At 46.4% G+C, this 26,073-nt stretch overlaps 3 protein-coding genes and 1 pseudogene across 3 annotated transcripts; 3 read left to right on the forward strand and 1 right to left on the reverse strand.

Moving 5' to 3' along the window:
* Positions 1-3,349: 3,349 nt before the first annotated feature.
* Positions 3,350-4,914, forward strand: LOC117853020 (transcription factor MYB93). Its single transcript, XM_034735366.2, has 3 exons — positions 3,350-3,719; positions 3,800-3,929; positions 3,999-4,914. The coding sequence occupies exons 1-3, from the start codon at positions 3,587-3,589 to the stop codon at positions 4,702-4,704; spliced, it is 969 nt and encodes a 322-aa protein (XP_034591257.1). The 5' UTR covers positions 3,350-3,586; the 3' UTR covers positions 4,705-4,914.
* Positions 4,915-7,629: 2,715 nt separating this feature from the next.
* LOC117853019 (oxidation resistance protein 1) lies at positions 7,630-12,327 on the reverse strand. Its single transcript, XM_034735365.2, has 8 exons — positions 11,895-12,327; positions 9,918-10,423; positions 9,751-9,823; positions 8,891-8,971; positions 8,752-8,815; positions 8,308-8,395; positions 8,040-8,124; positions 7,630-7,929 (listed from the first exon to the last, which is right to left on the reverse strand). The coding sequence occupies exons 1-8, from the start codon at positions 12,012-12,014 to the stop codon at positions 7,846-7,848; spliced, it is 1,101 nt and encodes a 366-aa protein (XP_034591256.1). The 5' UTR covers positions 12,015-12,327; the 3' UTR covers positions 7,630-7,845.
* A 664-nt stretch (positions 12,328-12,991) lies between these two features.
* Positions 12,992-16,449, forward strand: LOC117851478 (annexin Gh1). Its single transcript, XM_034733304.2, has 5 exons — positions 12,992-13,224; positions 13,397-13,542; positions 13,656-13,874; positions 14,644-14,856; positions 15,970-16,449. The coding sequence occupies exons 1-5, from the start codon at positions 13,149-13,151 to the stop codon at positions 16,258-16,260; spliced, it is 945 nt and encodes a 314-aa protein (XP_034589195.1). The 5' UTR covers positions 12,992-13,148; the 3' UTR covers positions 16,261-16,449.
* Positions 16,450-16,588: 139 nt separating this feature from the next.
* LOC117853255 (transcription termination factor MTEF18, mitochondrial-like) lies at positions 16,589-18,792 on the forward strand (annotated as a pseudogene).
* Positions 18,793-26,073: the final 7,281 nt, after the last annotated feature.

Raw genomic sequence — 26,073 nt, forward strand, 5'->3', positions numbered from 1 at the left:
TCTGTACTAATGCTTGCCGTCGACCGAATTTTTCCAAAATTTCACGTATCTGAATTTTAGGAAATATGCGAAACAAAGGCTTATGGCGTGTGTGCGCCAGTGCCACGCACTCTCATGATTACTAGAAGAAGCACTAACGTCACCAGAGATACTCTGACAGATTAACCATCTTTGACTTAAGGACTTCGGTGCTGATAAATCAAACAAGCTACACGTACTAACTTTTTTTTGCCTACCACGACAAGTTATCCATCCCTTTCGGATATATCTATGCATCGAAATGGCACTAGTCACAAAAATAATTGGGAATTGAACATGAGCCTTCTATTTTTTGCAACAGCATGTAGGTCATTTTTCCTATTAAAAAACATATAGGTCGATTTCCATTGCGGTTCATGGATTAGGTTCAACTGTCTACAAGTTTGTCTTGTCACTGTCCAGTGGGAAGTAGTAGTTGCAGAGAGGATTAATTCTGTTAGCTAGTAGATGACACAGGACAGCGTCGATAATGAGTAAAGAACTGAAGCTAGTAAGGCACAACACAATCATTTGTTTCTGCAGAGTTCGGTGTGACGGTTAGGAAGAACCATCACCTAGAACTTCAATTCTACCGCGAAATGTGACCAGGAGTGAAGCTAAACTTGGTTTCAATTTCTTTTTTGGAATCTTTCCTGAACAGGCCATTGTTTTATCTCAAGAAAAAGAGAATGCATGTGTTTACGGAGAAAATAGACACCCAAATTAAGTATAAAAAAAATTCGCCAACTTGTCTTGCACGGCTGCCCTCAAAATGAGCATGGCTGGCCACAGGCATCTGGATTGTTCCACCGATGGCGGCAACCTGAAGGAGTGTAGAAATCAGCAAAGTTCGTCAGAGATGATTAACACTGTTTCTGACATGAAGCAAACAAACTAATTGGATGCTGCCTCCTTGCCTACACCAAACCCTTCAACCACACCAGTCAAATCTGGTGTCACATATGCGATCATCTCGTCTTGGTCTATAATTTGAATTGTAATTCAACTCTTTTTCGCCGTTGCTGCAGACCATACAATCCTTGAATTGTGCAGCCGTGTAGGGTAGGATATGCATGAATTTTCTGAGCTTTCACTTGATCCATGCAATTGAAATGTAATACAGTCATACAGATGCCGGGAACATTGGAATGCATGGCTGCTCATGTCCTACACTTCATGTGCATTGAGAATAGTATGCCGAACAATTTAATCAGATGATACCAAGCATCCACGATTACTTTAAAGCTTTTTTTCTTACACACTCATCCTATATGTCCTACATTAAATCAATAAAACCAATTTTGGACATTCACCATCCTACCTGCACCATGCACATTGAGCAGTGGATAAAGTCGTAGCACCGAGCCACTGAATGCTTGATATATATAGCCCATGAGTATGTCACATGTTCTTCCTACATTCCAAGTCTCCCATACATACCTGTACGTACCTGAAATCGTACGGTGAGGTCTTGTAGTACACAATTTGGTCTTCAGGGCAGTACTGCGAACCTAACAAACTCAATATGATCCTTTTCCTTCTCTATTTGTCTATTACCATGAAGTGTCAAATGATTTGTATTTGTCAGGTAGCATACATAAGCAAAGATCTCAGCAGATTATAGAATGGCATGGGTGGAACCTGTAAGAAAAGTAGTTGGTGATAGTTTGAAGCCGTCGCCCGCCAAGGACCAAAACCCATGACATATGACGAATCTTTATCTTCTGCTGTAAGCTAAGTTCATGATTCGTGAGTTATACATGACGACCTTAGAATGCATATTGTGGTCATGTCAAATCAGGATGACGAGCAAGGAGTACAATGTGTTCCTGTAATTAGCCCCAATCAAACGATCACCAATAAAACGATCTATGTGCAAAATATATATCATTTTAAATCTTTTATTTTGATGTCATGTTTACAGTTGATATTATAATTGTATGAAGAGCTTAACCAAAGATAAAGAAAGCACAAATCAGATTATCAGATGGAATGAGATCGTCAAACCCAATAGGATCAATCAATTTTGCTAATTTAACGATGCAACACACATAACCAAATAAGACCTAGCAAAATAAACTATTTGATTTGATGATACAAATCCTACAGTTCCAAAAGGCACAGCTTTGTCCAAAGGCCATCTTTGGGGGCCAAAATCCATAGGCTAAATTTAAATTTGAACCAAACCCATCTTTGGGCACAGCTTTGTCCATAGGCACAATTTAAATTTGAACCAAACCCCAAAAATTCTTCAGCGCTTCCCCCAGCTCCATAAAAGTTTAAGAAAGGTCTGGAACACTATAGGTCAATTAAAACAATCAGCTAAGACAAGCATCATGAACCTACCGGGCTATATGGTAAGTAGAGAAGGGCACATCATAGAAAAACAAATTGGAGATATCTATTCTGGGTTCTACATTAGTTTATAGACCTGTAAGATGCGGCAGGAGGAATGCAGACACAGTGACAAAAAAGCTGTCTGCTTTCGTCCCATGTTGCGTGTTTAGATGGCCTTCAGAAATGAGATGAACTTGCACTTCCAAAGCACGTGGAAGGATGGGCACTGCATGCTACATTAATCCAAGGGTACCTGGGCTCAGAGCTATACGATGATGAGGCAAGTGAACACAGTTCAGCGGTTGAGATATTTGCTTTTTCAGGCAACCAATATGTGTCTGACACTCTTGTTTAAACTCATGTCACACAGTTCTGTACTTGCGCTCCCTGCAGTTCTTGGAACTCAGAACAAATATCTGGCATGACAAGGGCCTCACCATGCTTCCAAACTTGATGTAGCTCAGCAAGTAAGTTCCGCTGTTTCTCAAATTTGATATCCTGCCACAACTGCAACTGCTAATAAGCTGGAATACATTTAGTTCTACTGGACAATATGAATGAAGTCTACACCATGCTTTGCTTAGTGAGCACTAACTTAGTTGTTGAATTCCGTCCACTGAACATGGGTCCTACACTTGGTTCTTTCTGACCTCTTTTTTTCATTTCCAATACACCAAACTATCAATTAGGAAACATAGAGGAAGCTTAGAAATCAAGAATGCAAAAGTTTCTAAAGAAAATCTTCTTGCGGTACTGCTATTAGCTATCTTATTCCAAAAGAGTCCAGCACAACATTACAAACCAGAAAACAACTAGAAATACAAGACAAGTACGATAAAAGAAGCAGCTGAGGTTTATGTCACATCACAGTGTGGTCTTACCTCGCTCACCTAAATAATCAGCACTCTAAAGTTCTCTTATCAAGTCAACAGAATCAATGGCCGTATGTTTTAATATGAGCACAGCCAAGACCCTTGTCCCTTTCCCAAAACCATGCAAATGCAATTTTGCATGGTGAAAAGGGCATATCAGAGTTCTCTTCTCAAATGAATTTGGTTCAGCCTGTCGTTGTTTCTCTTGGAAACAGGGAAGAAGCCTTTATATATAGGTGAGCTATGCTCTGGTACCCAGCCAGCTGAAATACAACAAGCCCACTGCCCACACATTAAGAGAGAGGCAGATCCTCTCTCGCCACCTTCTCGCATTTGTCCTATCCTGTTCTTATCCATCAATGGGGAGGCCTCCTTGTTGTGTCGAGAAGGGCCTCAAGAAGGGTCCCTGGACCCCTGAGGAAGATCATAAGCTCATGAACTATATCCAAAAGAATGGCCATGGAAGTTGGAGGGCACTACCTGAACTCGCTGGTACTTCCACTGTTATATATTTCTGTGTCTCATGCACTTAATTTTCACCAAAACCTTAGCTCAGCATATTTTTCTTTCAGGCCTGAACAGATGTGGCAAGAGCTGTAGGCTAAGATGGACAAACTACCTCAGGCCAGATATTAAGAGAGGAAAGTTCTCCAAGGACGAAGAGCAAACCATCCTCCAGCTCCATTCCATCCTTGGCAACAAGTACTAACTGCACCTACCATTGCAAACTTCTCATATCAACTGTTTCGGCTAATCTTTAATCAAACCCAGGTGGTCAGCTATTGCGAAGAATCTCCCTGGCCGGACAGACAACGAGATCAAGAACTTCTGGAACACCCATCTCAGGAAGAAGCTCATTCAGATGGGTATTGACCCGATGACCCATCGCCCAAGAACAGACTTCTTCGCAGCACTCCCACAACTAATCGCGCTTGCCAATCTCCACCAGCTTATTGAACAGCAACAATGGGACGGCCAGACTACCATGCCACAGACTGAGGCAGTCCAGGCTGCCAATCACCAGTACATGCAGGCAATGCTTCAATCTGCAGCGTCCATTGCACCAAACCCCACCACAGTCAGCAGCCTCACCACTGACCTAGAGCAGATCAGCCTCCTCAACCCTCAGCATATGCTTTCTCCAACTCTTCTTGAGAGTACAGGAGGCGAAGACATAGCCAGGCAGGTGCCACACAACCAGCCAATCACTTTCTTTGACCAACCAGTTAGCAATATCAACCTGAGCTCAGATAACAATGTGAGCAGCAGTGAGCAGTGCCTTGTTGAGGGAGGGAGCAGTAGCCGGAAAAGCATGTTGCTATCTGAGAACTCACTACCACCACTCACAGACATGTCGGCCTCCAACCCTTGCAATGCTATCAGCACCTTAAAATGCGGAGCCAGCAGTACACCTACACTATCACCTAGTTGGTCAGAAATCCTTCTTGATGAAGAGCTCATGAGAGAATTTGAATGAACTCCTGAGCTTAAGTTGTACAATTGTACACTACCCTCCAGCTTGCACCTTTTGGATGTTAGGCTTAGCACCTCTTTCTTTTTTCCTAAGATTGTTGCGTGCATTTGTTGATTCATAAAGAATTCGACGCATGAGTCTACACATATATACCTGTATATATAAAGTACATGTAAAAGTTACTCATAAAAACTCCCACATGCTTTGGCTTAACTTGCCTTTTTTTTTCTTTCCTTTTGTTAAACTACCTTACTTACGTGTTACGTCTTGTTTCTCCTGATTGCTCAGAAGTGGACCACTTTGATATAATGTCATAAAGATGTTGGTTGCAGACAGTAGACACTAACAGATAGTGTGCAAGAAGTATACCGTATAGAAAAACATGCACTTTATGCAGGTTGAAGTTCTAAATGCATTTATGAAGAAATACGGTTGATGGTACGTAATAAAAATAAGACATTGTAGATGTTGTGTCAGTGATGCGCAAGGATAATACAGTACAGAGAAAAAACCTTGTCAGGCAGTTAAAGGACTGACTCAAAGTCTCAAACTGCTATGTCAACTAACAGGAATAAGGTAGGAAATGTAGGAAAGACCCAAACAGCTAAAACCACTAATATTTAATTGTACTGGCCATAAATCAATCAACTTATGTCACGCACTACTAGTGTTTTGTCTTCACTCATTGTCATCATGTCCTTGTTTTACAATATGCATCCTCTACTGTGAAACTGTATACATAAAAACTAATTTCAAATGACATGCTTTCATTTGAGCAGGTAAGAGTCCAACCCTTTTCCTCCTAGGATTGACAGCTACAAGTAAATAAAAAAAGATTGCATGCCAAGCATTAAAAGGTCATACAATTTAGGATGAAAACATATTCAATTTACGTTGGGTTGGGCATCAAGTTTCCTATGTCACTGATAAAAAAAATGAATATAGGTTCAACAATAGATACCAGCTGCTATTGCGATTTGCAACACCTAAAATTCACAATAATAGATTGCTGATGTGAGATAAATTACTTTCATTGGTTAAAGACTGGTTCATATGAAACCGATACAGTAGCTTTCCTTCTGTCTCTTTGTGGTCTTTGTGCTTGACATATATCTCTGAATTTTCTCAAAGCATCATGATTTCACCACAGGAGATTTGTTTGAACTGAAATACAAGGTCACTTTTGATGTAAATTACAAAAAAGGTTTTGACTGATCACACCAATTGTTGGGCAGAAATTGTCCAACTGCTCTAATTTTAATAATCCAATTCCATAGTGTACTAATATGACATAACATTCAATGATTTCAGCGAAATAGCCCTAGTTCCGCCAAACAATCCTAATTTACAGCCCAAATTCGAACAAAAAATCGAATTAATTACCAAGGTCACAAATGCACGTACTATCTCGCGAACTAGGAGGGGATCTCCGGGTGGAAGGCCTGGCGGGCGCAGCGATTGCGGCGGGGAAGGAGAGCGCGCCATCCAGGGCCGCCGCCGACTCCTGCGCGCCCCTGCTCAGTTCCGCCTACCCTACCGTCTACCTTGTATTGTATGGCTGCATCCCCTATTCTCCTTCATCTCGTGTTGCCTCTTCTCCGCACCACCCACCCGAGCCGCTCCGTGAAGCCCTTACCCGACCACCTCCGGTAGCAACGCCGCCGCTAGACGCGGCGAGAGGAGGTGGGAATGGCTAGCCGCCGGCCGCCGCTTCGGTTCAGTTGTTGTGACCGTTGGGAACGCGTTGGGCCTGCTAATATGGATCACAAATGGTCGGGCCACGTGATCCGGGCCTGATGGGCTTTTTGGTACTTTCGGCCTGATGCCTAAAATGGCCCAGTGCGTACTGTATGGCCCAGGGATTGGTGAGTTTCAACTTTCAAGACGAAGATTTGTTCCTCTCTCTCAAAAAAAAAAAAAAGACGAAGATTTGTTGTGGTGATGGTGTTATATGTGTCCCGATCAGGAGGTGTCGGAGAGCAGCACATCCCATGTTCCCATGTAACCATCAGATTGCGCCGAGGAGAGCCTTTGCATCGAGACCAACCGGAAATCCTACGTGCCGCGCGAACCACGCGTGCTCGTTCCGGCGGCCGCCGGGCGCTCGCGTGCGATGGTTGTGCCCGACAACACTACTGCCGCTGAGAGGGCGCAGCCGGAAAACCCGTCGGCCGGCACCGGCCGTCGCCGTCGAGCCCGTGGACGCCGTCGCCGGGGCACCTCCCCAAGGAGCGCTGGCCGGCGCCGCCGGACAAGAGCCGCCGTGCCTGCGCGACCACCTCCTCCCGATGCTGAACCTTCCGGCGGACCTGCCGGCGCACTTCATCGGCGAGAAGGCCGTGAGGCGCGGCGACGTCAGCGCGTACGAGCACCGGTTCTTCCTTCCAGGCGGCAACGACGGCGGCAGCGTGCTGCGCCGCCTCCTCGATATCCTAACCCCCGAGGAGCTCAGCTCGGTCGAGCCGGAGGACGAGACGACGGGGGAGGGGAAGAGGAAGAGGATGGAGACAACGGGGGCGCAAGCGCAATGCGGCCTGCCCGTGAAGCTGGTGAACCACCGCGCCGGCGCCGTGGAGTCGCGGCTCCTGCGGCTGCGGTCCTCCGACGACGCGGTCGTCAGGCGGTGCGGCTTGAAGGAGGATGACGTGGTCGAGATCTGGGCCCTTCAGGGGCACCTCGACTTCTTCAGGCTGTTTTAACGATTGCAGGGCCAGGTGTGGCGGAAGCCATCTGCTGCACGTGCTGATGGCCAAGAAAGATGACCGGACGCTGTACAGCCACTGCTCCCTCCCGATGTGCAGCCACTCCTGATCGTTGAAAAGATCGATCACCAAGATGGTTTCCTGCACGCGTCTCAAAGGCAGTTTCTTGTGAACAATTATAAATAAAAGCTCCATGTACGACAGTCTTATGTTTTTCTAGCGCAGATGAAATTAAAGTAGAATATTTTACTAAAGTACTAGACACTAGCATCTTCTACTGTTGATATTTACAATCATGAATGGCAAAACCCTTCATGTTTCGATTCCATATGAAACTCTCATCTACATGTTCTACAGACGTTTACTACTATGCAAAACTGTACAAGCCACACCAGGGGATATGTTGGCACCAACCATCAACAGCTCAGCGAGCTCCGCACGGTCACAGATTCCAAATTCCTTGCTTTTCAGTGCGGCAGACCGTGAGCATCTCTTCATATTTTGAAGCATTGACGAAGCCCCACAGCTGCATCGGACAAGGTTATTGTTAATTTTCTATCTGTCGTTTCAATGTGGCAAATTATGAAAAAATGAATCTTATGCAGAACATGTAGCTCTAAAGTCTTGAATCCGTACCTCGACATCTTTGATTTTGAATTCCTGGGTATGGGATAAGCAAGGGTTGTTAAAAGTCTCTGAGGTGGAACTAGAACCATTCAGCCTGCAGAGGTCCACATAGCACACAGCAAAATGCGTCAGACGTAGGACAATATAAGATGAAAAGCAAGAAATATGGGCTTGTGCCTCAAAGTTGGCTTGTTCTCCATTAATATTGTCACGAATTAACAAGACATGTAAACTAGGAATCTTATGTAACATGATGCAAGGGAAGGTCAGAGATTACAGGTCTCCATCAAGATAAAGAGCGAAGTGACCACCACCTCCCATTGCCAAATAATCAGGCGAGCAAAATGTAAAATAGTTATTAGCACCTGCATTGCAAAATTTACAGGAAATACTAAGGAAGAAAGAAATTAGGAAAAATCCTCACTATTCACTTCTAAAAATATGATGTTTCCTAACACCAAGCCAATAAAAGTATCACCAGTATCTTTAAAGCAACACTGATTGTCATAGATACATGAACACTTTGGTTAAAGGTGTCAGCATCCCAGAACTAGGCATTTGGGATAACTGGATAAGCATGTAGACAAGGATAGCACAGCTAGTAGTCTACAACTCAAAAGTTTAGGAAATCAATGCACAACAAACATGTGTAGGAAACATGAACACTTCCTGTTTTTCAGATTGTTATAAAGATCCTGTAAACTTAGAAAACACAAATTACCTGTTGGACGGCTTATAACAGGACGACCTTCTACATTGGTGAACACAAAGCAGTCATTAGTCCCCTGAAAGTAATGCAAGTACAATCAGTGTAATGTAAAATAGGCATCCAAAAATCAGCAGTAGCACGTCTATCAAACCTGATATTTCCTCTTTATGATAGGCTGCAGTGGGGCCTCAACCAAGCCACCAAAAACTGCTCCTCTTCGATCCCCAACTATCTGTGACAGCAGTAATGCACATATCGTCATGCAGATATCAGTAACTAAATTATACAACAAACTAAAGCATCATGCCTCAATGGTGCCGCACTGTGTAACCATAAGTTTTTATCTAAAAAACTTATCTCTGTATCTAGGATCAAATCTAGTTGCACAGTTGCGAATAAAATAATGTTTGGATGGTATAAGTATGGAAATTCAAGGTGCTGCTGAGGGATATATGTATTTTCTGGCAAACTTTCCAAGGAAAAGTCCAATCAGCACAACAACTGAAGAAAGGAATTGGACAATGAACAGAACCTGTTTTATATGAATCATGAATGTATAGAAGGCAGAACAATACATGATTCCAGAGCTGGACAATAATTCCAGATTCAACATTAAAGTTTCTGGATATATATAAGTACAAAATTTGAACTATCACTTGTTAGATGAAATGTTATACTAAGAAACTTCAATATTAAGGTCTTCAATTAAAACATAGTATGTCCACTTTATAAAAAAAGTGCTATGAGGGTGATGTGAGATGATATCACAGGGTTGGACCTTGTACGATCAGAGTGACAGTGCTCCTGTTTTTGAAAAATACTACATTGACATGACGTTGCATTCTATTGCACTAAAATTAGCAGCTATACTTATATACCCCATATCAGAGTAGTGTGGTGATATGTCATCATCATGCTAGGATAAAAACAGTGATAAATTGAGTAATTATATTCCACAAATTGCAAGGGTAAAAAATGAACACCATATAGAAATGACAGTATGTAGCATACCAGAAGCGAGTAGCCAGCACAAAGCCTGCTCCTTCTATACAAAGTAGACAAAGATATTCCATGCCTCCAGGTACTGCAGAAGTGTGAACATAGGCATCAGAAAATTGAGTATTTAGCAAATATGGAAATAATCAGCACCAAATTTATGTTGCAGAGATGTTCTGAACCTGTAAACTAACATCCAGTTCCTTCCTTGAACAAGAACGGGAAGAGATGAATAAAGAACAGCTCGCATCATTTCTGACAAAAGAACAGATGGTTCGGACATAGCTGGCAACTTATCATGCAAAGCTGATTCCTTTGATCCCTTCATCTCAAATTTGGGTGCAACTGATTCTATTTGACCTATGAATTCACCATCAATGCTGTGGGTAGGTTTCTGTTTGAAATTACTGAGTCCCGCTTTGCTAATAATCCTTCCAATGGAATGCTTCCCTCTACTGAGCAAGCCCTTCCTCCCACCGCTTGCCTTTCCAACAGGTGTTAAAGTTGGATATTCCACATCTAGATCATGCTCAGGTATGGTCTCCATTGAATCCTTGCTGGAGGTTGAGGAAGACATAAATGACATAAGAAATGCTCTGAAGGAAGATGTGTCAGGACCATCAGGAGTCTCAGAATTTTTGTCAGAATCTTCATCACCAAATAGTGTATCTTTTCCTTCAGTGGCCTCCTATAAAGGAGAAATAAACATTAAGCTTTTAAAGCCATGGATTGATTATGGAATGGTTGACAGTAATTACCATTTTATTATTCAGAGACTACAAAACCCATCAGTATTGCTAGAGGTTCTTTTCATTTCATGGAGGTACCATTCAAACTTTTGCTCTATGCAAAATTGCAAACAGTTACAGCATATAAAAGTAATAGTGTTCCACAAGACACTTGGATTTGCCATTTTCCATTCTGTCATTACCCTGGATGTTACTTATCTCCAAATTGAACGCTTCAACAGCTCATCAGTAAAAGCAGCTTACAGCAACAACTTAGAACCAAGTAAACTGGGGAAAAGCACATGAAACAAATGTTTCCTAGAAATAAACTTAAGAACGACTTGGCTAAGATGATGGTGCTGCGTTCGCTCTGGAAACAACAGGAGGTAGAAGTGGTTAGCTGGTAATCTTGTGATTTTGAAAACTGTGAGTTGGCTGTTAGGTTTGCTGATTTGTAAGGCCTGATAGCAAATCTGAGCAGGTGCTCGCCTGGTTCTGTAGTGTCATGAGAGAAATAGTTGATACTTCGTCCTATTTTCCAATAAATATGGACCAGGACTGGTCCCTGGAGCTCTAAAAAAAAGAAAGAAATTAAAAACCACTAAGCCTAAACTGCTATCATATTAAAGTACCAAAACTTAATTTGGAGAACATTCGGATAAATAAGGGGGTGTTTGGATCCTTGAGCTAAAGTTTAGTCCTTGTCACATCGAATCTTCGGATGCTAATTAAGAGGACTAAACATGAGCTAATTATAAAACTAATTACACAGATGGAGGCTAATTCGCGAGACGATTCTATTAAGCCTAATTAATTCATGATTAGCACATATTTACTATAGCATCACATTATCAAATCATGGACTAATTAGACTTAATATATTCGTCTCGCGAATTAGCCTCCACCTGTGCAATTGGTTTTGTAATTAGTCTATGTTTAATACTCCTAATTAGTATCTAAACATTCGATGTGATAGGGACTAAACTTTAGTAGGTGGAACCAAACGGGGCCTAAGTATCTTCAATACTCAGTGTCTCCAAACACATAGAAGATTAGAGCCTAATTGAAATCTGAGTATTGGCTAACTGTGTACCATACCATCTACCAGCAAAAGTAATACCCATAGAGGCCTCTATCACATTCGTACACTCCATATCCCTAGGCCATCCACAAGGACAGGATCCCGATGAATTAGCATCCACATCCCATGTCTCAACTCCCAATTAGCAGCACCAAGGCGATGAGACCCTAAACCCCCCAAAACCCCAACAAAAATCAGAAACTCCAATCTCTAGTCGCGGCAACCTAATTGGTAATTGCTCGAATCGAGCACAGCAGGCGCAGAAATGAAACGGGATTTCTGGAGCCGAGCGATCGGCCTTCAGGGTAAAAAGGTGGGGAGAAAAAGGAGGCGGCGCGGGAGGAGCTCACCGGGAGGTGGGAGGGGTGGTGTCGCTGGCGCTCCCGCTCGGAGACGGGGTTGAGGATGACGGTGGCGAGGTCGGACACCAGGTGTGCCGCCTTCCCGCCCAGCGCCGGCAGGTACCCCATCGCCCCCCCGCTTCACTGAGCCGCGTCCCCCCTGCGCTGCGCCTGCGCTGGTCGAATTGGGGTTCAGGTCCGGAAAGCGGGCGAGGGGAGCCCGATAGCCATCCCCGTGCTGCCGGAGCCCAAGCCGAGCCGAGCCTCGAGAGCGTTCGAGTGCGCGGGGGTGTTGGGTGAGAGATCGGTGGAGAGAGCGAGAGGTGGGAAGGATGGGGTCAAGTGGAAGCGCAGGCGCAGAGCTCTGCTCGCGCGCCGTGCCCGTGGCCCGTGGGTGTGGGGTGGATCCGTGGCAAGACGGGCAAAGGGTCGACACGAGGCAGTTCTGACTTTTTGCCGTGGCCGCGCCGCGCGGCTGCTGCGGATGGGATGGGATGGGAGCGGGACGAGCCGTGCGCGAGTGGGGGCCTCCGGTTCCGGTTCGCTCCTCCGAGTCCCGCGGCGGCTGGCCGGTTGCCACGCAGCGCGGTGGCGAGGCAGGGGGAAGTGCGGAGTAGGTAGTAGGCTCGTCGCTCGGCCCACCGTCGTCTGGCGTCGCGTGCGTGGCTGGACCGACAGCCGGCCCATCCAAGTCTTCTTGAGCCGAAATGGGCCCAGTAATACCGCAGAATGGGGTGGTGAGACCGTGAGAGTGACAGCGATAATGTATGTTCATCAAAGTCCAAACCATGACAATCCAAACAGAAGCTATTAGCAACACAGAAAGCAACCTGCTTTGACATCAATCAGAATGAGCTGTATGCAAGCCACCAATACAACACACTACCTGTCAACCACTCACGCCAGCAATTCAACATTTCCATTGGTGAAAAATCCTTCCAGCCTTGACAGATCCTTGCAGAACGCAGATCCCAGTTTTCCATGCTTACAATAACACTGATCCAGATCAGACCACTAATTCTAATAATTACTTGGACGCTTTACACGGCCGCGTCCACCACTTTCCTTAAAGCCTTAAACCCATCGTCTGGTCGTAGCGTTGCCGCTGGATACCTGTACCCATTACCCGTATCCACACCCATCCCCTGCATTTCAGCACATTTTTATACTACCCCTCTCCTCCCCCTGCCCGGACGCGCATTCCATTCCACCTCCACCGGGCCCCTGTCTCGAGATCCCGCATCCCATCCCCAGCCACCGCCGATGGCGACGCTCAAGGTCCCCGCCACCGTCCCGGCCGTCGCCGACGACTGCGAGCAGCTCCGCAAGGCGTTCCAAGGTCAGTCCCAGTCCCCTCCGCTCTCGCACGCGCGCACATCGACCCGACCCCCTTTGTCTCGGCGCGCTGCCTGCATTTCATTGTCCATGGGCCCCTGCGAGGGTGCGGTGGTGTGACGCGATCGTGCGATCTGACCGTGCGTTTGTCTCCCTCACCCACCGGGGGCGTGCAGGGTGGGGCACGAACGAGGCGCTCATCATCTCCATCCTGGGCCACCGCGACGCCGCGCAGCGCCGCGCCATCCGCCGAGCCTACGCGGAGACGTACGGCGAGGAGCTCCTCCGCTCCATCACCGACGAGATCTCCGGCGACTTCGAGGTAAACCGAACCACCACTAGTCGTCACCGGCGCGGGGCGACCATCTCCCTCGGCGCGATCAACTGCATCCCTCTAGATCCCTCTCTCATCGGCTTGTGTTGTGATGGGAGCAGAGGGCCGTGATCCTGTGGACGCTGGACCCGGCGGAGCGGGACGCGGTGCTCGCCAACGAGGCGGCCAGGAAGTGGCAGCCCGGGAACCGCGTGCTCGTCGAGATCGCGTGCACGCGCGGCTCCGCGCAGCTCTTCGCGGTCAGGCAGGCGTACCACGAGCGCTTCAAGCGCTCGCTTGAGGAGGACATCGCTGCGCACGTCACAGGAGACTTCCGCAAGGTGATGCTTCCTCTCTCACCTCTTTGGTAGTGCCTGCTGAATCAGTCTCGATATCGCGATCTGATACATCCGCGTGCTAGTGGTTCGAACAGTATTGATACCTTCTAACCTTCGCGAAGGATAACTGGACGTTGATCGGACCTTTTTTTTGTTGATTTTTGTCTCTCCAATGTTGATTTATACCATGTATCTATTGAGGTGTGAATGTGTGATATTGATCCGTTCTGTTCTGAAGTTATAGACGAGTTTAATATCGCTACATGCCATGCTTATTATGTTGACTTTTGGCCCACCATGTAATGGAATGCTAACGAGGTTGGTGGATCGTCTGAAATGATCATTAATGAGATTGATAGTTGTGGGATCCTGTTGTTAAATATCCATTATAGATTGTTCTCTATGAAAATTCATATATGATTTTGTTTACTTTACTTGCATGCTGGTGACCTGTAAAATTTAACAGACCAAATTGCAGTTCTGGATCCTCCTTAAAGCATAGGTCAAATTAAATTAGGCTTCATTCTCCCAAAATCTGATGCTCCCTTCCGTTTGTGATTTCTTCATTTTGTTTGTGTCACACTTAAAATAAGGTTACATATGCAAGACTTAATTTGTTCAGGTTTAGTTTACAGGATAGCACGATTTTAGTTTTGGCAACCTTATTCTAGTTTTGCTAGCTCCCTGAGCTTTTGACAACAGGGAAAAGAGTGCAAAAAAGGAAACATTGCCAAATTCTGTGATCTAACCTTTGTTTTATTCTTCATTTCAGCTGCTGGTGCCACTTGTAAGTGCATACCGCTATGATGGACCAGAGGTCAACACAAGGCTGGCACACTCGGAAGCCAAAATGCTTCATGAGAAGATCCATCACAAGGCTTATAGTGATGATGAGATCATCAGAATCCTCACCACTAGGAGCAAAGCTCAGCTTCTTGCTACATTCAATTATTACAACGATGCATTTGGCCACCCAATCAACAAGGTGCATACATGTCTTTTGCTGTATAAAATCGTACAGGAAGTAACCAAATTATTATTTACATTTTGTTCTGCCTATAAGTGGCTTCTGCATTGCACTAAAGTTGAATCAGATTATGCAGTTATGGAATGAGGTTCATGTACCGGTGCATTTTGTCACTCATTTACATGTATCACGACCCACATTAATACAAATCACCCATTCATATTCCGAAGGAAACTAATAAGCTGCTGGTCGTGCCTGCTTTTGCCGATAGACTTTGTTCTTACACTGTTTGGTTCATTCATCCAATTAGTAAGGAGCACGTGTAACATTTGGAAAGCTGTTTACTCATTTTAGTTCCTGCACCCTTCAAGATCAACCATATCCAATAGTTTAGTGCTCAAACCAAGTTTTGATTTCCATGTTTCTTATGTCTAGATCAGTTGCATCCATTAAGATAGATACACTTTGTTGTCAGCTTGTTCTGTTCAGTATTTGGTATGGAAATTTCACAATGCTCTGGCAAAGCTATCCATGTTCAGTATATATAACTGTAGTTGAAAATTCTTTCTAGATCCTTTAATGTTTTAAGATTTCCTTAGTCTTTTTAAGAGAATGAGTTGCTTTTTCATATGTTGATATATGCACGATCATTTCTTGACTATATTGACTCACAGCACTGCTTCCTAATTTCTGCTAAAAACATTCGCATGATAGCTCAGGTGTTTTGGTGCTGGAATCTATTCTCTCTCAAAATGGTATTTTTCTTACAAACAATAGTATTACTAAATACTAACTGCCACTGCAGAATCACCTTACTACTTAGAAGTATTACACTGTTACTTTTGTCAATTAGATATGGTGATTTTAGACTGAAAGATTACTCAGCTCTCAAATGCCATTCAGAACATTGGTGTATCTGGTAAAAGTGTTGTGTTATGGTTCGCTTGGATGTTTTGCTGTTTTTTCAGTTTCATTTCTGTACACTAGCTGTATGTATCATTTGCATGACCTGCCAATATTCAACTTCGCAGATCTCCTAGTGTTCTCAACAAAAATATTCGCACGATGCATCTCCTATTTTCTAGTAAATTCCTCAATGACCCGCTTCCTAACAAGCTCCGCAATCCACAGGATCTGAAGGCTGATCCCAAGGACGAGTACCTCAAAACGCTGCGGGCGATCATTCGGTGCCTCACCTGCCCCGACAGGTACTTCGAGAAGGTGGTCAGGCAGGCCATCGCGGGTCTGGGCACGGACGAGAGCTCCCTGACCCGGGTCATCACCACCCGCGCCGAGGTGGACCTGAAGCACATTAAGGAGGCCTACCAGAAGAGGAACAGCGTGCCACTGGAGCGCGCCGTCGCCGGGGACACCTCCGGCGACTACGAGAGCATGCTCCTCGCCCTCCTGGGCCAGGAGTGATGAGGCGTCGGCTGTCGCGCGTCGCCGACCGGTGCCGTGCTGTCGTTTGCGGTCTGTTCGGGTAATTAAACCTGGTATGCGTAGCTGTTGGCCGTTGTGAACGTGAGTGGGATCGTTTCTTCCGTGATGGTACTGTCGCTGCAGCTTGCATATAACAGTGGTGATCAAATAAATTGTGTTCACGATGAATCATGGCATTTGTTTTCATAGCGGGATCTCTAGAAAGTAAGCTTCTGACTAAGCTGCTGCCTGTGTGGGGCAGAAAGGTTATAATTCAGAGACATTAGAAGCAGCTTGGAAGCTGACAAACCCCTGCCGACGAGCTGGACGGCTAGCCACGCACCAGTGTCATCAAGCACCGGCTTCGATCTGTAGTATTCATTCCGCAGGCTAGCGCCGGGAAACAAGAAGAAAGGGCAACCGCGGCAACGGGCTCATCTTGTTGGACAGTTGGGCCTCTGTGCCCGTGCTTCTGAAATTCAGGCCTCTGTAGAGCTCATTTGCTGATGATTGTATGATTGTCTGACTTCATCATGTGTGTTCATCCAGTGATGATACGCTGATAATTCTATGTGGCTTTGCCTAGTTTCTATCTATTTATTAGCCGAATGGATTACTTTAATGCCTACTCCTTCCGTTCCCAAATTGTAGGTCGTTTTAGCTTCTCTAGATGCATAGATATTGTTATGCATCTAGATATAGTGTATGTCTACATGCATAGATATAGTGTATGTCTACATGCATAATAATATCTATGAGAAAAGGTAAAACGACTTATAATTTGGAATGAAGGGAGTACTACACTACTGCAGGGAAGGAACTTCTTGAGACCCTGGCCAATTATTTTTCATCGTAAAAAAAATTCCAACACTAATACAAATAATTTTGTTTAAATTATGCGTTTCAAAGTTCAAAAATCAAAACCAAGACGTTAAACGCTGCTCAAATGGGCTCGACGAGAAAATAGTTGAAAACGAGTAGCAGCTGGAAAAAGAAAGAGGGGCATCTATTTTGCCACGCAAAAAAGAAAAGAAAAATAAAAAAGAAAAAGCTTGGAAGTGGGGCTGGTCCTCACGCGGGCTGCTCCTCTCAATCTCAACTGAGGAAGACCGCCGACGACGAATCGCCTCCGCCGCCGCCGCCGCCGCCATGCTGTTCCTCCGAAGGCACGTCCTCCCTCTTCTTCGCGCGGCCTCCCCGCTCCCCTCCCCTATCTACCACCGCGCATGCCTCCTCTCCGCCGCCCCATTCTCCCTTGAGGACTACCTCGTCGCCGCCTGCGGCCTAGCCCCAGCTCAAGCCAGGAAGACAGCCCAGAAGGCATTCGATGGAGCATCCAAAGATAGCAGGAAGGCATTCGAGGAGATCTCCAACTGCCGTCTCAACTCCGCCTCTAACCCCGACGCCGTCCTCGCCCTGCTCTCTGGCGTCGGCCTCTCCCGCGCCGACATCGCCGACATCGTCGTCGCGGACCCGCTTCTCCTCCGCTCCTCGCCCAAGAAGGTCGGCCCTCGCCTGCTCGCGCTCCGCGACCGCCTCGGTGTGCTCGCGCTCCCCAGATCGTTCGCTTCCTCCTGGTCGGCTCACGCGCTGTCCGCAGCTGCGACGTCGTTCCAAAGCTCGAGTTCTTCATATCCTTCTATGGCTCATTTGAACGGCTCCTCGTGATCTTAAAGAATCACAACGGCATTATATGGTCAGATCTTGAAAGGGTGATCAAGCCTAACATCGCGCTGCTTCATCAGTGCGGCCCAAGTGTTCGAGATATTGCCCGTCTGTTCTCAGTCAGAGCCAGGGTGCTTACATTCAGACCAGAGAGCATCAAGGAGATAGTGCTACGCGCGGAAGATCTTGGGGTTCCTTGCAGCTCGCGAATGTTCTGGCTGGCGGTGGTGCTCGTCTCAAATGCCACCAAAGAGAAGGTTGCTGCCAGGCTCGAATTTTTGAAGAGTACTCTTGGTTGCCACGAGAGTGAAATTGCCACTGCAGTGTCCAAGATGCCAAACATTCTAGGAATATCTGAGGAGTGCCTTCACCGCAAGATTCAGTTCTTGATCAACGAGGTTGGACTGGAGCCTCAGTACATTCTGCAAAGGCCTGCCTTGTTCGGATACAGCCTGGAGAAGAGGCTAGTGCCCCGGTATTGTGTCATGAAGGTCCTGCTGGCTAAGGGATTGCTGGATAGCAATCGGAGTTTTTATTCATTCGCTCAATATGGAGAGGAGACTTTCAAATTGAGGTGCATTGACAGTCACCAGGACTCTGTTCCTGGGCTTGCAGATGATTATGCCACAGCTCGTGCTGGTGTTGTGCCCTATCAACTTTGAACACCTTAAAATATTCCAATATTTTTCATATTCTAGGCAGATGATATAACTGCAACTCACGCTCATTAGCAGCTGTCAATGGTGCGGGCATTCCCAATTCTTCTTTCTGCAGTAGAACTAGTAATCTCTGACTGCTCATAGCCCAAGTTTAAGTTATGGTTATCTATTATTCTGTCAAGGACCTTACTGCACGTGTTTGTTAGTCGCTTCTTCTGTATAGCAAATGGCTGAAGATTATCCTTAAGTGAGTTGTTCTTCTGCGGATAGGCTCTTGTTATATCACTTAATCTAGTTGGAATTTGACAGCACTAGCTTTCCCTTTTTCTCTAACAGTGTTTGCTCAGCAAGTTTTGTTTCTACTGACATTTATAGCACCCACCGGTACTTCTTTGGGGCTTGCCTAATTCGTTTTTAGTGGAATGGATTCATTTTGTTTCTGCTAATGTTTACATTTTACTTCGCTGAGGCTGAACCACAACTTTCAAGTAGTGGCCGAAATTGCTACTGAGAAGAAACTCTCTATGAAACAATTGTGTAAACCAAGTTGTTGTGGCCAACAATATATTCTTGATTTTTAAGAACTGTTTTGGTTCCATGGACCTTTGGCCAAGATGGTTCTCTTTGGTGTTGAGGAATGGGAGACTGACTGCCAAAAATAGATGGCAAGAACTAATTCGTTGTTCTTGCGTTTTCCACAGAATATGCCCCTTTTATATGGGTTATCTTGACTTGGCCCCCTAAAATTATCTGATTATGTAAATCTGAGACTGGCATATAGAGAGAGCATTATCTCTTCTGGAAATAAATCCACGAATAAGGAAACAAAATATCCTTTAACCAAAGCTTGTTTATTAGCATTTTGATGAATCCTGTGATTTTCTAGCCTGTGCATGATGGATATGCATATCACTATTTATAAGGCTTTCCTTACTATATGTCATATTATGCATTCTGGTTTTACGGCAGCTCACATGATGTGTGGAAGTCTGGAAGATCCTGTTGATGTGTTTTCCAAGCAGGATCACAAAAGCCGCTGTAACCACCGGTGCCCTCCGTTTTGACATGCATTTGAAACTCCATACCTCAGGTCAGCTCCTTGTTTACTGTATGATTGAAGTGTGGTTGCTGTCTAAGTTTCAAGTTAGTAATATTTTCTCAAACAGGCAAACGGTACGCCTCTTTTTTTGTTCTGCTAGTTTGCACGATACGTTCTAGGCTAGTGTTTTGTTCTACTTGAACATTTTTTTACTGAAATCATAGCATTTTCCTTCTAGAAACAATTTATCATAAACATGGAACATTTTTCTCTTGAATATATAACATATGTTCCCGATTCATTAAGAAAATATTCCACATATATAAAATAAAATCTTGAGAAAATTTCATCGAAAGCATAGTGAAGCTTGGTTTTTATTTCAAAGATCTTATCAAAGAACACGATGGTTCGTTCAAATTCAATTTGGTTGTCCGGTATAAAAATTATTGATTTTTTTTGTTTGAATTCGTGCCATCGCTTTTTATTTGCACATGCGTAGTAGCATGAGGGACGCGGGGGTTGGTCGTTGGGTGTATCGTGTATTGGACCCCTAACGTAACCTAATCTTTTTCCGCGTCATTTATGTCAAGAAAATCTGGTACGAAGTAGTATGAACGAACGATCCATGCGACAAACCTCGCCTTTTAGCCAACCATGCTGTAGTTTAGTGCTGGGGCAGCTGGTTAGTTGGATCTGGTGACATTCAGGATCGGATGAGATCCACCTTTGTACATCACCGATACTTCAATTTACTCCCTACGCTTGGTATGAATCTTGGAGCTCTCGCTCGCATCGATCGGTGGCACGTTAGCGGGCTCGCCGGAAACAACGGCAAGGCGGCCGGCTAGGTGGTAGCAGCAAAGTTTCCCAAGGAGGCGCGCACGCTACTACTAGCTGGCATGCCAGCGCGGCCGCCGCGCGCGCGTCATCGGTGGCCGCCCGGGTGGTGGTCGACCGATCGAGCGCGCGTGCAGCACGGCCGGGACAGCCGACAGCAGCACGGGTAGGCGGCGGCCACGGCCAGCCGGCCGGCCGGGCGGGCCGGGGCCCCTACATGTCAAGGCATTGGCGTATACCCTGCATCCGTGCATGGACGGCATGCGAAGTTGATGAGCGTCGTAGTACGCGTACTTTGACGACCAGGGTGAGCAAGTAGAGCTAGGATGCACGAGAACACAGTGTACTAAAGATTTGACATGCATCAGCTAGGTTCGGCAAGCTCAATGCTCATGCACGGAGCAGGTCTTTCGCCCGAGCTGCTTTCAGCCATCGATCGGTCAGTAGTGGCGGAGACGCTGCAGAACTCCACATGGAAATGGAACAGTGCGTCAATCATCAGCGCTACCTAGCTAGAGCATAATGCACGGTTGACGCCCTCGGCTTTGCACGGCGCCAAGTCTGCTGGGACGTTGACAACACTTGTCAAATCGCCAACTCAATCATATCGCTACTAGGCCGCCGTGCAACGCTGGCTTCTTCGCTACTTCTGTGCTTCTGGCCCGCACTATGCAGGGAGGTTTTGCGTGCTTTCTTTCCCTGGATCTTATTGGGCAGCAGCACCACTCGCATCAGTTCATTTTTCTATTGGCGATCTCGATCGATGCGTGAGCGTAACAGCTGACGTGCTCACGCCAATAATGCATGCAGGGTTGGCCAGAGGCCTGAATCTTTTCGACATCCCTGACTACATCTGAATCACCACCTAGCAAAAAAAAAAAAAGGGAAAGCAGCAGATCATGCAGTGAAGGTCACATGTTCTTGGGCTCCTTGGCATCGCGGCCAGAGCCAGTGCAACGTCTTACCCTGCTCTCCTTGCAGGATAAGTGGATAAGAGATCTCCCGTGCATCTCAATGGTACAGATAAAGGCACATGGCCACACATGCATGAGGAAGACAGAAAAGAGGACGTCGCACTTTCAATTTTCAGACCTTGGCAAACATCAAACGAGATGGTAATTGCAGTTAGCATCTTGTGCACGCGAGACATTTGGATCAATAATGCAAGTGGTAAACAAGCAATGCACTGAGCACTGTTGCCTCAGTCATGAACAATATGCTTCGGCACGGATTCCTTTCAGAGAATCAGGTACTACACTACTATACTTCACTGACGACGCCTGTGCATGGGCCAGATCGACAGTTGTGCACGGTAGATTTTAAAATCCCGAGTCTCGATGACGCTTGATGCTTGGAGGATCGGCTTCGCGCTAGAGGCATGCACGTCAGCCTAGTAGCCGCATCGAGCATGTGGCCCGGGCTCGCGGCCGGAGACGACGAAGAAGGCGATCCCTTGCGCGGCATGCGCGGGCGCCGCTCAGTAGATCCACTACGGCGGCGGCGGTAGCGGCCGCGACCAAACCGCTGCCGACGACGACGGCAAGCCGGCCGGCGTCTCTGCCTTTAATTTCACTTGGGCGCACTTGGCCGCACATGGTCGCCGCCTCGTCGGCCACCGGGCAGCAGCGCCGGCGAGTGCGGCATCGATAGAGTACTAGGGAGCACGGCAGTCGGCAGGCCGGCCGCCGGCCGACCGGCCCCTACATCGCATGGAATGGGCATGACCGTGTGAAAGACTTTGGTGATCGAATAACCACGATGATGATGACCACATAATGTGGCGAACGATTTGACTAGCGTGTCCTTGCCATCTCCCGATCATCTCGTTCCCTCTGAACTCCTACAACGCTACGCTGAACGGTTCACATGCATGATGGACACGGACCAAATCACATCAGCTAGAAGCTCAGTTGGCTCCCTCACCTTTACACGACGGAAAAGGGGGCACGCCTGGGCCGAGGGCCGGGGGGCTGATGGGACAACACTTGTCACATCTTGAACGCATATCGCTTGACCTACCCATGCTGCCATGCATGGCATGCAGAGTCATGTGTAAACTAGTTTTTTTTAGAAAAAGGAAATGTGTAAAGTAGATAACTGTAATTACGGTTTAATAACAAAATTCATGTGTTAAGAGACTATAAAACTCTTGACTTTTATCTTACCTAGTTCATGTGTACTCACCATCATAGATAACAAATATAGGGCACCATGCAAACTTTACACCCCTGCAAGCATGGCCATGTGAAGCGCTCAGCACCCTGAACTTTGATGACAACGACGATGCTAACGATCTGACTGGAGATCAGTGTACTTGATGGCGCCCCGGTCCTTTCGGCCGTAGGGTACGCAAGGGCAAGGCTGCACAATTCACATGGACCGACCCCATGCCATTCATGGACCAAATCACATCGATCAGCTAGAAGTACAGGCCCTCCTCACCTTTACACAGCGGAAAGGCTCAAAGGCATGCACCTGGGGGAAGCTGAAGAGACAACACTTGTCACATCCATGCATGCCCTCTCGTTTGCTGCCCAAGAAATATGGTTTAAAAAAATGGTATTGTAAATGAACTTCTTGTCCTGCTTAAATGAAAGAGCAGTGCTCTCCTCGGCGTTAAAGAAAAAGATGGTAAATTTTGAGCAGTGGTTTAAAATCCAAAATTTTGGAAATTTTAGTTTTCTTCCTCTTTAAATTGGATTATTCCACTCATATATCTATCAAAAAAAATCTAAGGTAGAATTATATTCTTGCAAGTCGAAAGTACCAAATGATCTGACGGGGTGGAACCAGATAGATCTCTCGGCATATACTGAAAAAGAAATTGTACAACCCCTATATGAATTTTGGGCTGGTCCTCATCAAATTATCTCAATAATGGGAGTGTTTGCATCTCAAATAACAGTGACTAAGTCAAGTTTTACTTTATGAAAAATAGTCAAATACCACTTCCTTCGTTAATAAAAAGTAACTCCCCAATTAAGCCATATCGACTTTACCTTAACTGATAATATGATCTATTAAAAAATATTATTTCAAATAGAAATGGTTTAATATTGTAAAGTTACTTTTCATAATTTTTTTTAGCACACAATCAACTTTACATCATCAAACATATTCTTTTTCATCTATTGACGGTACAAGTTCAAAAGGTTTGGCTTAGAAGAAACCTAAATACCAACTTACTAGAATCGGAGGAAGTAAATATAGGAACGAAGCAGCGTGATTCTACAACACGAAAGTCGATTTTATCTCTGCATCCAATAATGGTCGAAGGCTAGCAGCTCATATTCTATTGGCCATCTCTATGCATAGCAGTTGACAAGCTCTGGCCAATCCCGACACACATAGAATTGCTAGTGACTAGTGAGTCCGTGCTTGACCGTGTGTGTGCATGTGAAGCGCTCAGCACCCTGCACTTGGGTGACAGGTGACAACGATGCCAACGATCTGACTTGCGCATACTCCTATCATCTCCTTTTTCCTAGTCGATCGCTAGCTAGCTAGCTTCTGGCCGGGCGGGACATGCATACACATTTTGGCCACGGAAGCAAGGCTGCGAATTCACATGGAGGGAGACATATAAGCCATGCAACAAGGACCAAATCGCATCGGCTGGAAAGCAGACGTTATTGGATCTCTCTCACCTTTACACGACGGGAGATAAAGGCACCTGCCACATGGGGAGCTGAGGTGACAACATTTATCACATCCTCAACTCTACTCATATCACCTACTCGTATCACCGCTAATAGAAAACTGAGCATTAGTATCGGCTCTAACGGTTAGTTACCCAGGAGCCCCCTATGACCCCCTTTAGTACCGGTTGGAGGCTCCAACCGGTATTAAAGGTCACCCATTAGTACCAGATGGAGCCTCCACCCAGTACTAATGTGCCTGAGGACCTTTAGTACCGGGTGAAGCATCATCTCTCTCCCCTATCTCCCCACCCTACACCTTATCCTTATCTTCCCACCCTCCTCTCCTCACCAGCCATGTACTATCTCTCCCCCACCGGCTACGCACTATCTCTCCTACCTCTCTCCTCCCTCTCCTTTCAGTGCTGCCGCCTCTCGGGACCGTGCCGGAGCTGCGCGCCGCTAGCCTCCGCACTGGAGGGCCGCGCGTCGCTGGCCTCTGGGTCGTTGTTGGCCGCGCGCCGCCACTCTCTACGCCTCTGGCCGCGCTCCCCCAGCCTTCGAGACGCTGGGCGCACGCTGCCGCCTCCGGCGAGGAGCTGCCACCAAGCTGCCCGCGTGAGGGACCGCTGCCGCTACCCCCGTCGGGGACCGGGTCAGGGCGCTCGGAGGCCTGGAGGCGTTGCGGCCGGGAAGCGCGGCACTTGGAGGCCTGCGCGGTGGCCGACGGCCTGGAGGTGTGGCGATGGAGGCCTGGAGGCATGACACTCGGAGGCTTGGAGGTGTCGCGGCGGCAGCCTGGAGGCGTGGCGATGGAGCGCTCAGAGGCCTGGATGTGCGGCAATGGAGCGCTCGGAGACCTGGAGGCGCGGCGATGGCAACCGGGCAGCGGGGTGGCCGAGCATGGTGCGGCGGTGGAACGGCATGCTACGGCGTGTGACGTGGCAGAAAAGGAAAATGAGAAAAGAAAGAAAATAATAGAAAAGAAAATGAGAAAAGAAAGGAAAAGAAAAAGGCCTCGGCCACGCGTGACGTGGCAGGCAACCAAACGGTACTAAAGGCTCCCCTTTACCTTTAGTACCGGTTATTTCACTTGGTACTTAAAGACCCTCTTAATACCGAAATAGCAATACTGGTTGCACAACCGGTACTAAATGAGGGTTTGGAACCGGTACTGAAGGCGCATTCCCTAGCAGTGCACACTCCGGCCCATCCACATGTAGATCCTATCGGTAGATGATCTTGCAGATCCTATCTAGACATTGTCCTCTTAAGATCCTCTCTGAATAGTGGGGGCCAATAGGTCAAGTTTTTGGCTTGATCAGAATTCAGAAGGACAAAGCTATGGTGTACATCAAACCAAGTTGCGACTTGCGATTATCAGAGCCGGCAGTTGTGAATGATTTGTCTTTCTTGTTGAGTTGGTATAGGCCTCTTAACCAATGGTGGTTAAGATGCAAATTATTTATAGTTACCACTGTGTTCATCGAAGACTTTTTGATCTATGCAACGCGAAATTAATGAACAATAATGCAGTGTTCCCTTGATCATGAAGGATGCACCGCCGGAAGCCCAGTATTCCTTTCAATCATGAACTGCGTGGAAATGAACCAGACACCCATTTTCTGTGTGTGATTGGTGCAGATACCTTTCCGGGTATCAGGGTAGTACCTTACTCAGAGAGGAATCTTTAATTATTTTTTTTCCTGAGGGAACGGCCGGCATGATGATTCATAGAATACCCGCTGTGCTTAGCTTGTTGATCCCAACACAATCGATCGATCTATGAATATTTTTTAGCACCGTCTGTGCTAAACATGGAAATGTGCTCTAGAAATGGACCAAAAGGCACCCATGACTCCATGAGTGTGGCTGGGATAGACGATTCTTCTCGTGCATGCCATAGGGGACATGCTTCAGATGATTCATCAGTAAGTTGTTGATGGGATGGGATTTACCGGGGGGGTTTGCACTT

Source organism: Setaria viridis, chromosome 4 (genome assembly GCF_005286985.2).
Source record: "Setaria viridis chromosome 4, Setaria_viridis_v4.0, whole genome shotgun sequence".
In the NCBI taxonomy this organism is placed as follows: Eukaryota; Viridiplantae; Streptophyta; class Magnoliopsida; order Poales; family Poaceae; genus Setaria; species Setaria viridis.

Excerpts from the sequence above, each read along its gene's own strand:
- LOC117853020 (XM_034735366.2), top strand. The coding sequence starts at position 3,587 with ATGGGGAGGCCTCCTTGTTGTGTCGAGAAGGGCCTCAAGAAGGGTCCC. Across the intron at positions 3,720-3,799 it reads GGCACTACCTGAACTCGCTG|GCCTGAACAGATGTGGCAAG; the intron begins GTACTTCCACTG and ends TTTTTCTTTCAG. Across the intron at positions 3,930-3,998 it reads CATTCCATCCTTGGCAACAA|GTGGTCAGCTATTGCGAAGA; the intron begins GTACTAACTGCA and ends AATCAAACCCAG.
- LOC117853019 (XM_034735365.2), bottom strand. The coding sequence starts at position 12,014 with ATGGGGTACCTGCCGGCGCTGGGCGGGAAGGCGGCACACCTGGTGTCC. Across the intron at positions 8,125-8,307 it reads CTTTATCTTGATGGAGACCT|GCTGAATGGTTCTAGTTCCA; the intron begins GTAATCTCTGAC and ends GGACCTCTGCAG. Across the intron at positions 7,930-8,039 it reads TCAAAATCAAAGATGTCGAG|CTGTGGGGCTTCGTCAATGC; the intron begins GTACGGATTCAA and ends TGTCCGATGCAG.
- LOC117851478 (XM_034733304.2), top strand. The coding sequence starts at position 13,149 with ATGGCGACGCTCAAGGTCCCCGCCACCGTCCCGGCCGTCGCCGACGAC. Across the intron at positions 13,225-13,396 it reads GCTCCGCAAGGCGTTCCAAG|GGTGGGGCACGAACGAGGCG; the intron begins GTCAGTCCCAGT and ends GGGGGCGTGCAG. Across the intron at positions 13,543-13,655 it reads AGATCTCCGGCGACTTCGAG|AGGGCCGTGATCCTGTGGAC; the intron begins GTAAACCGAACC and ends TGATGGGAGCAG.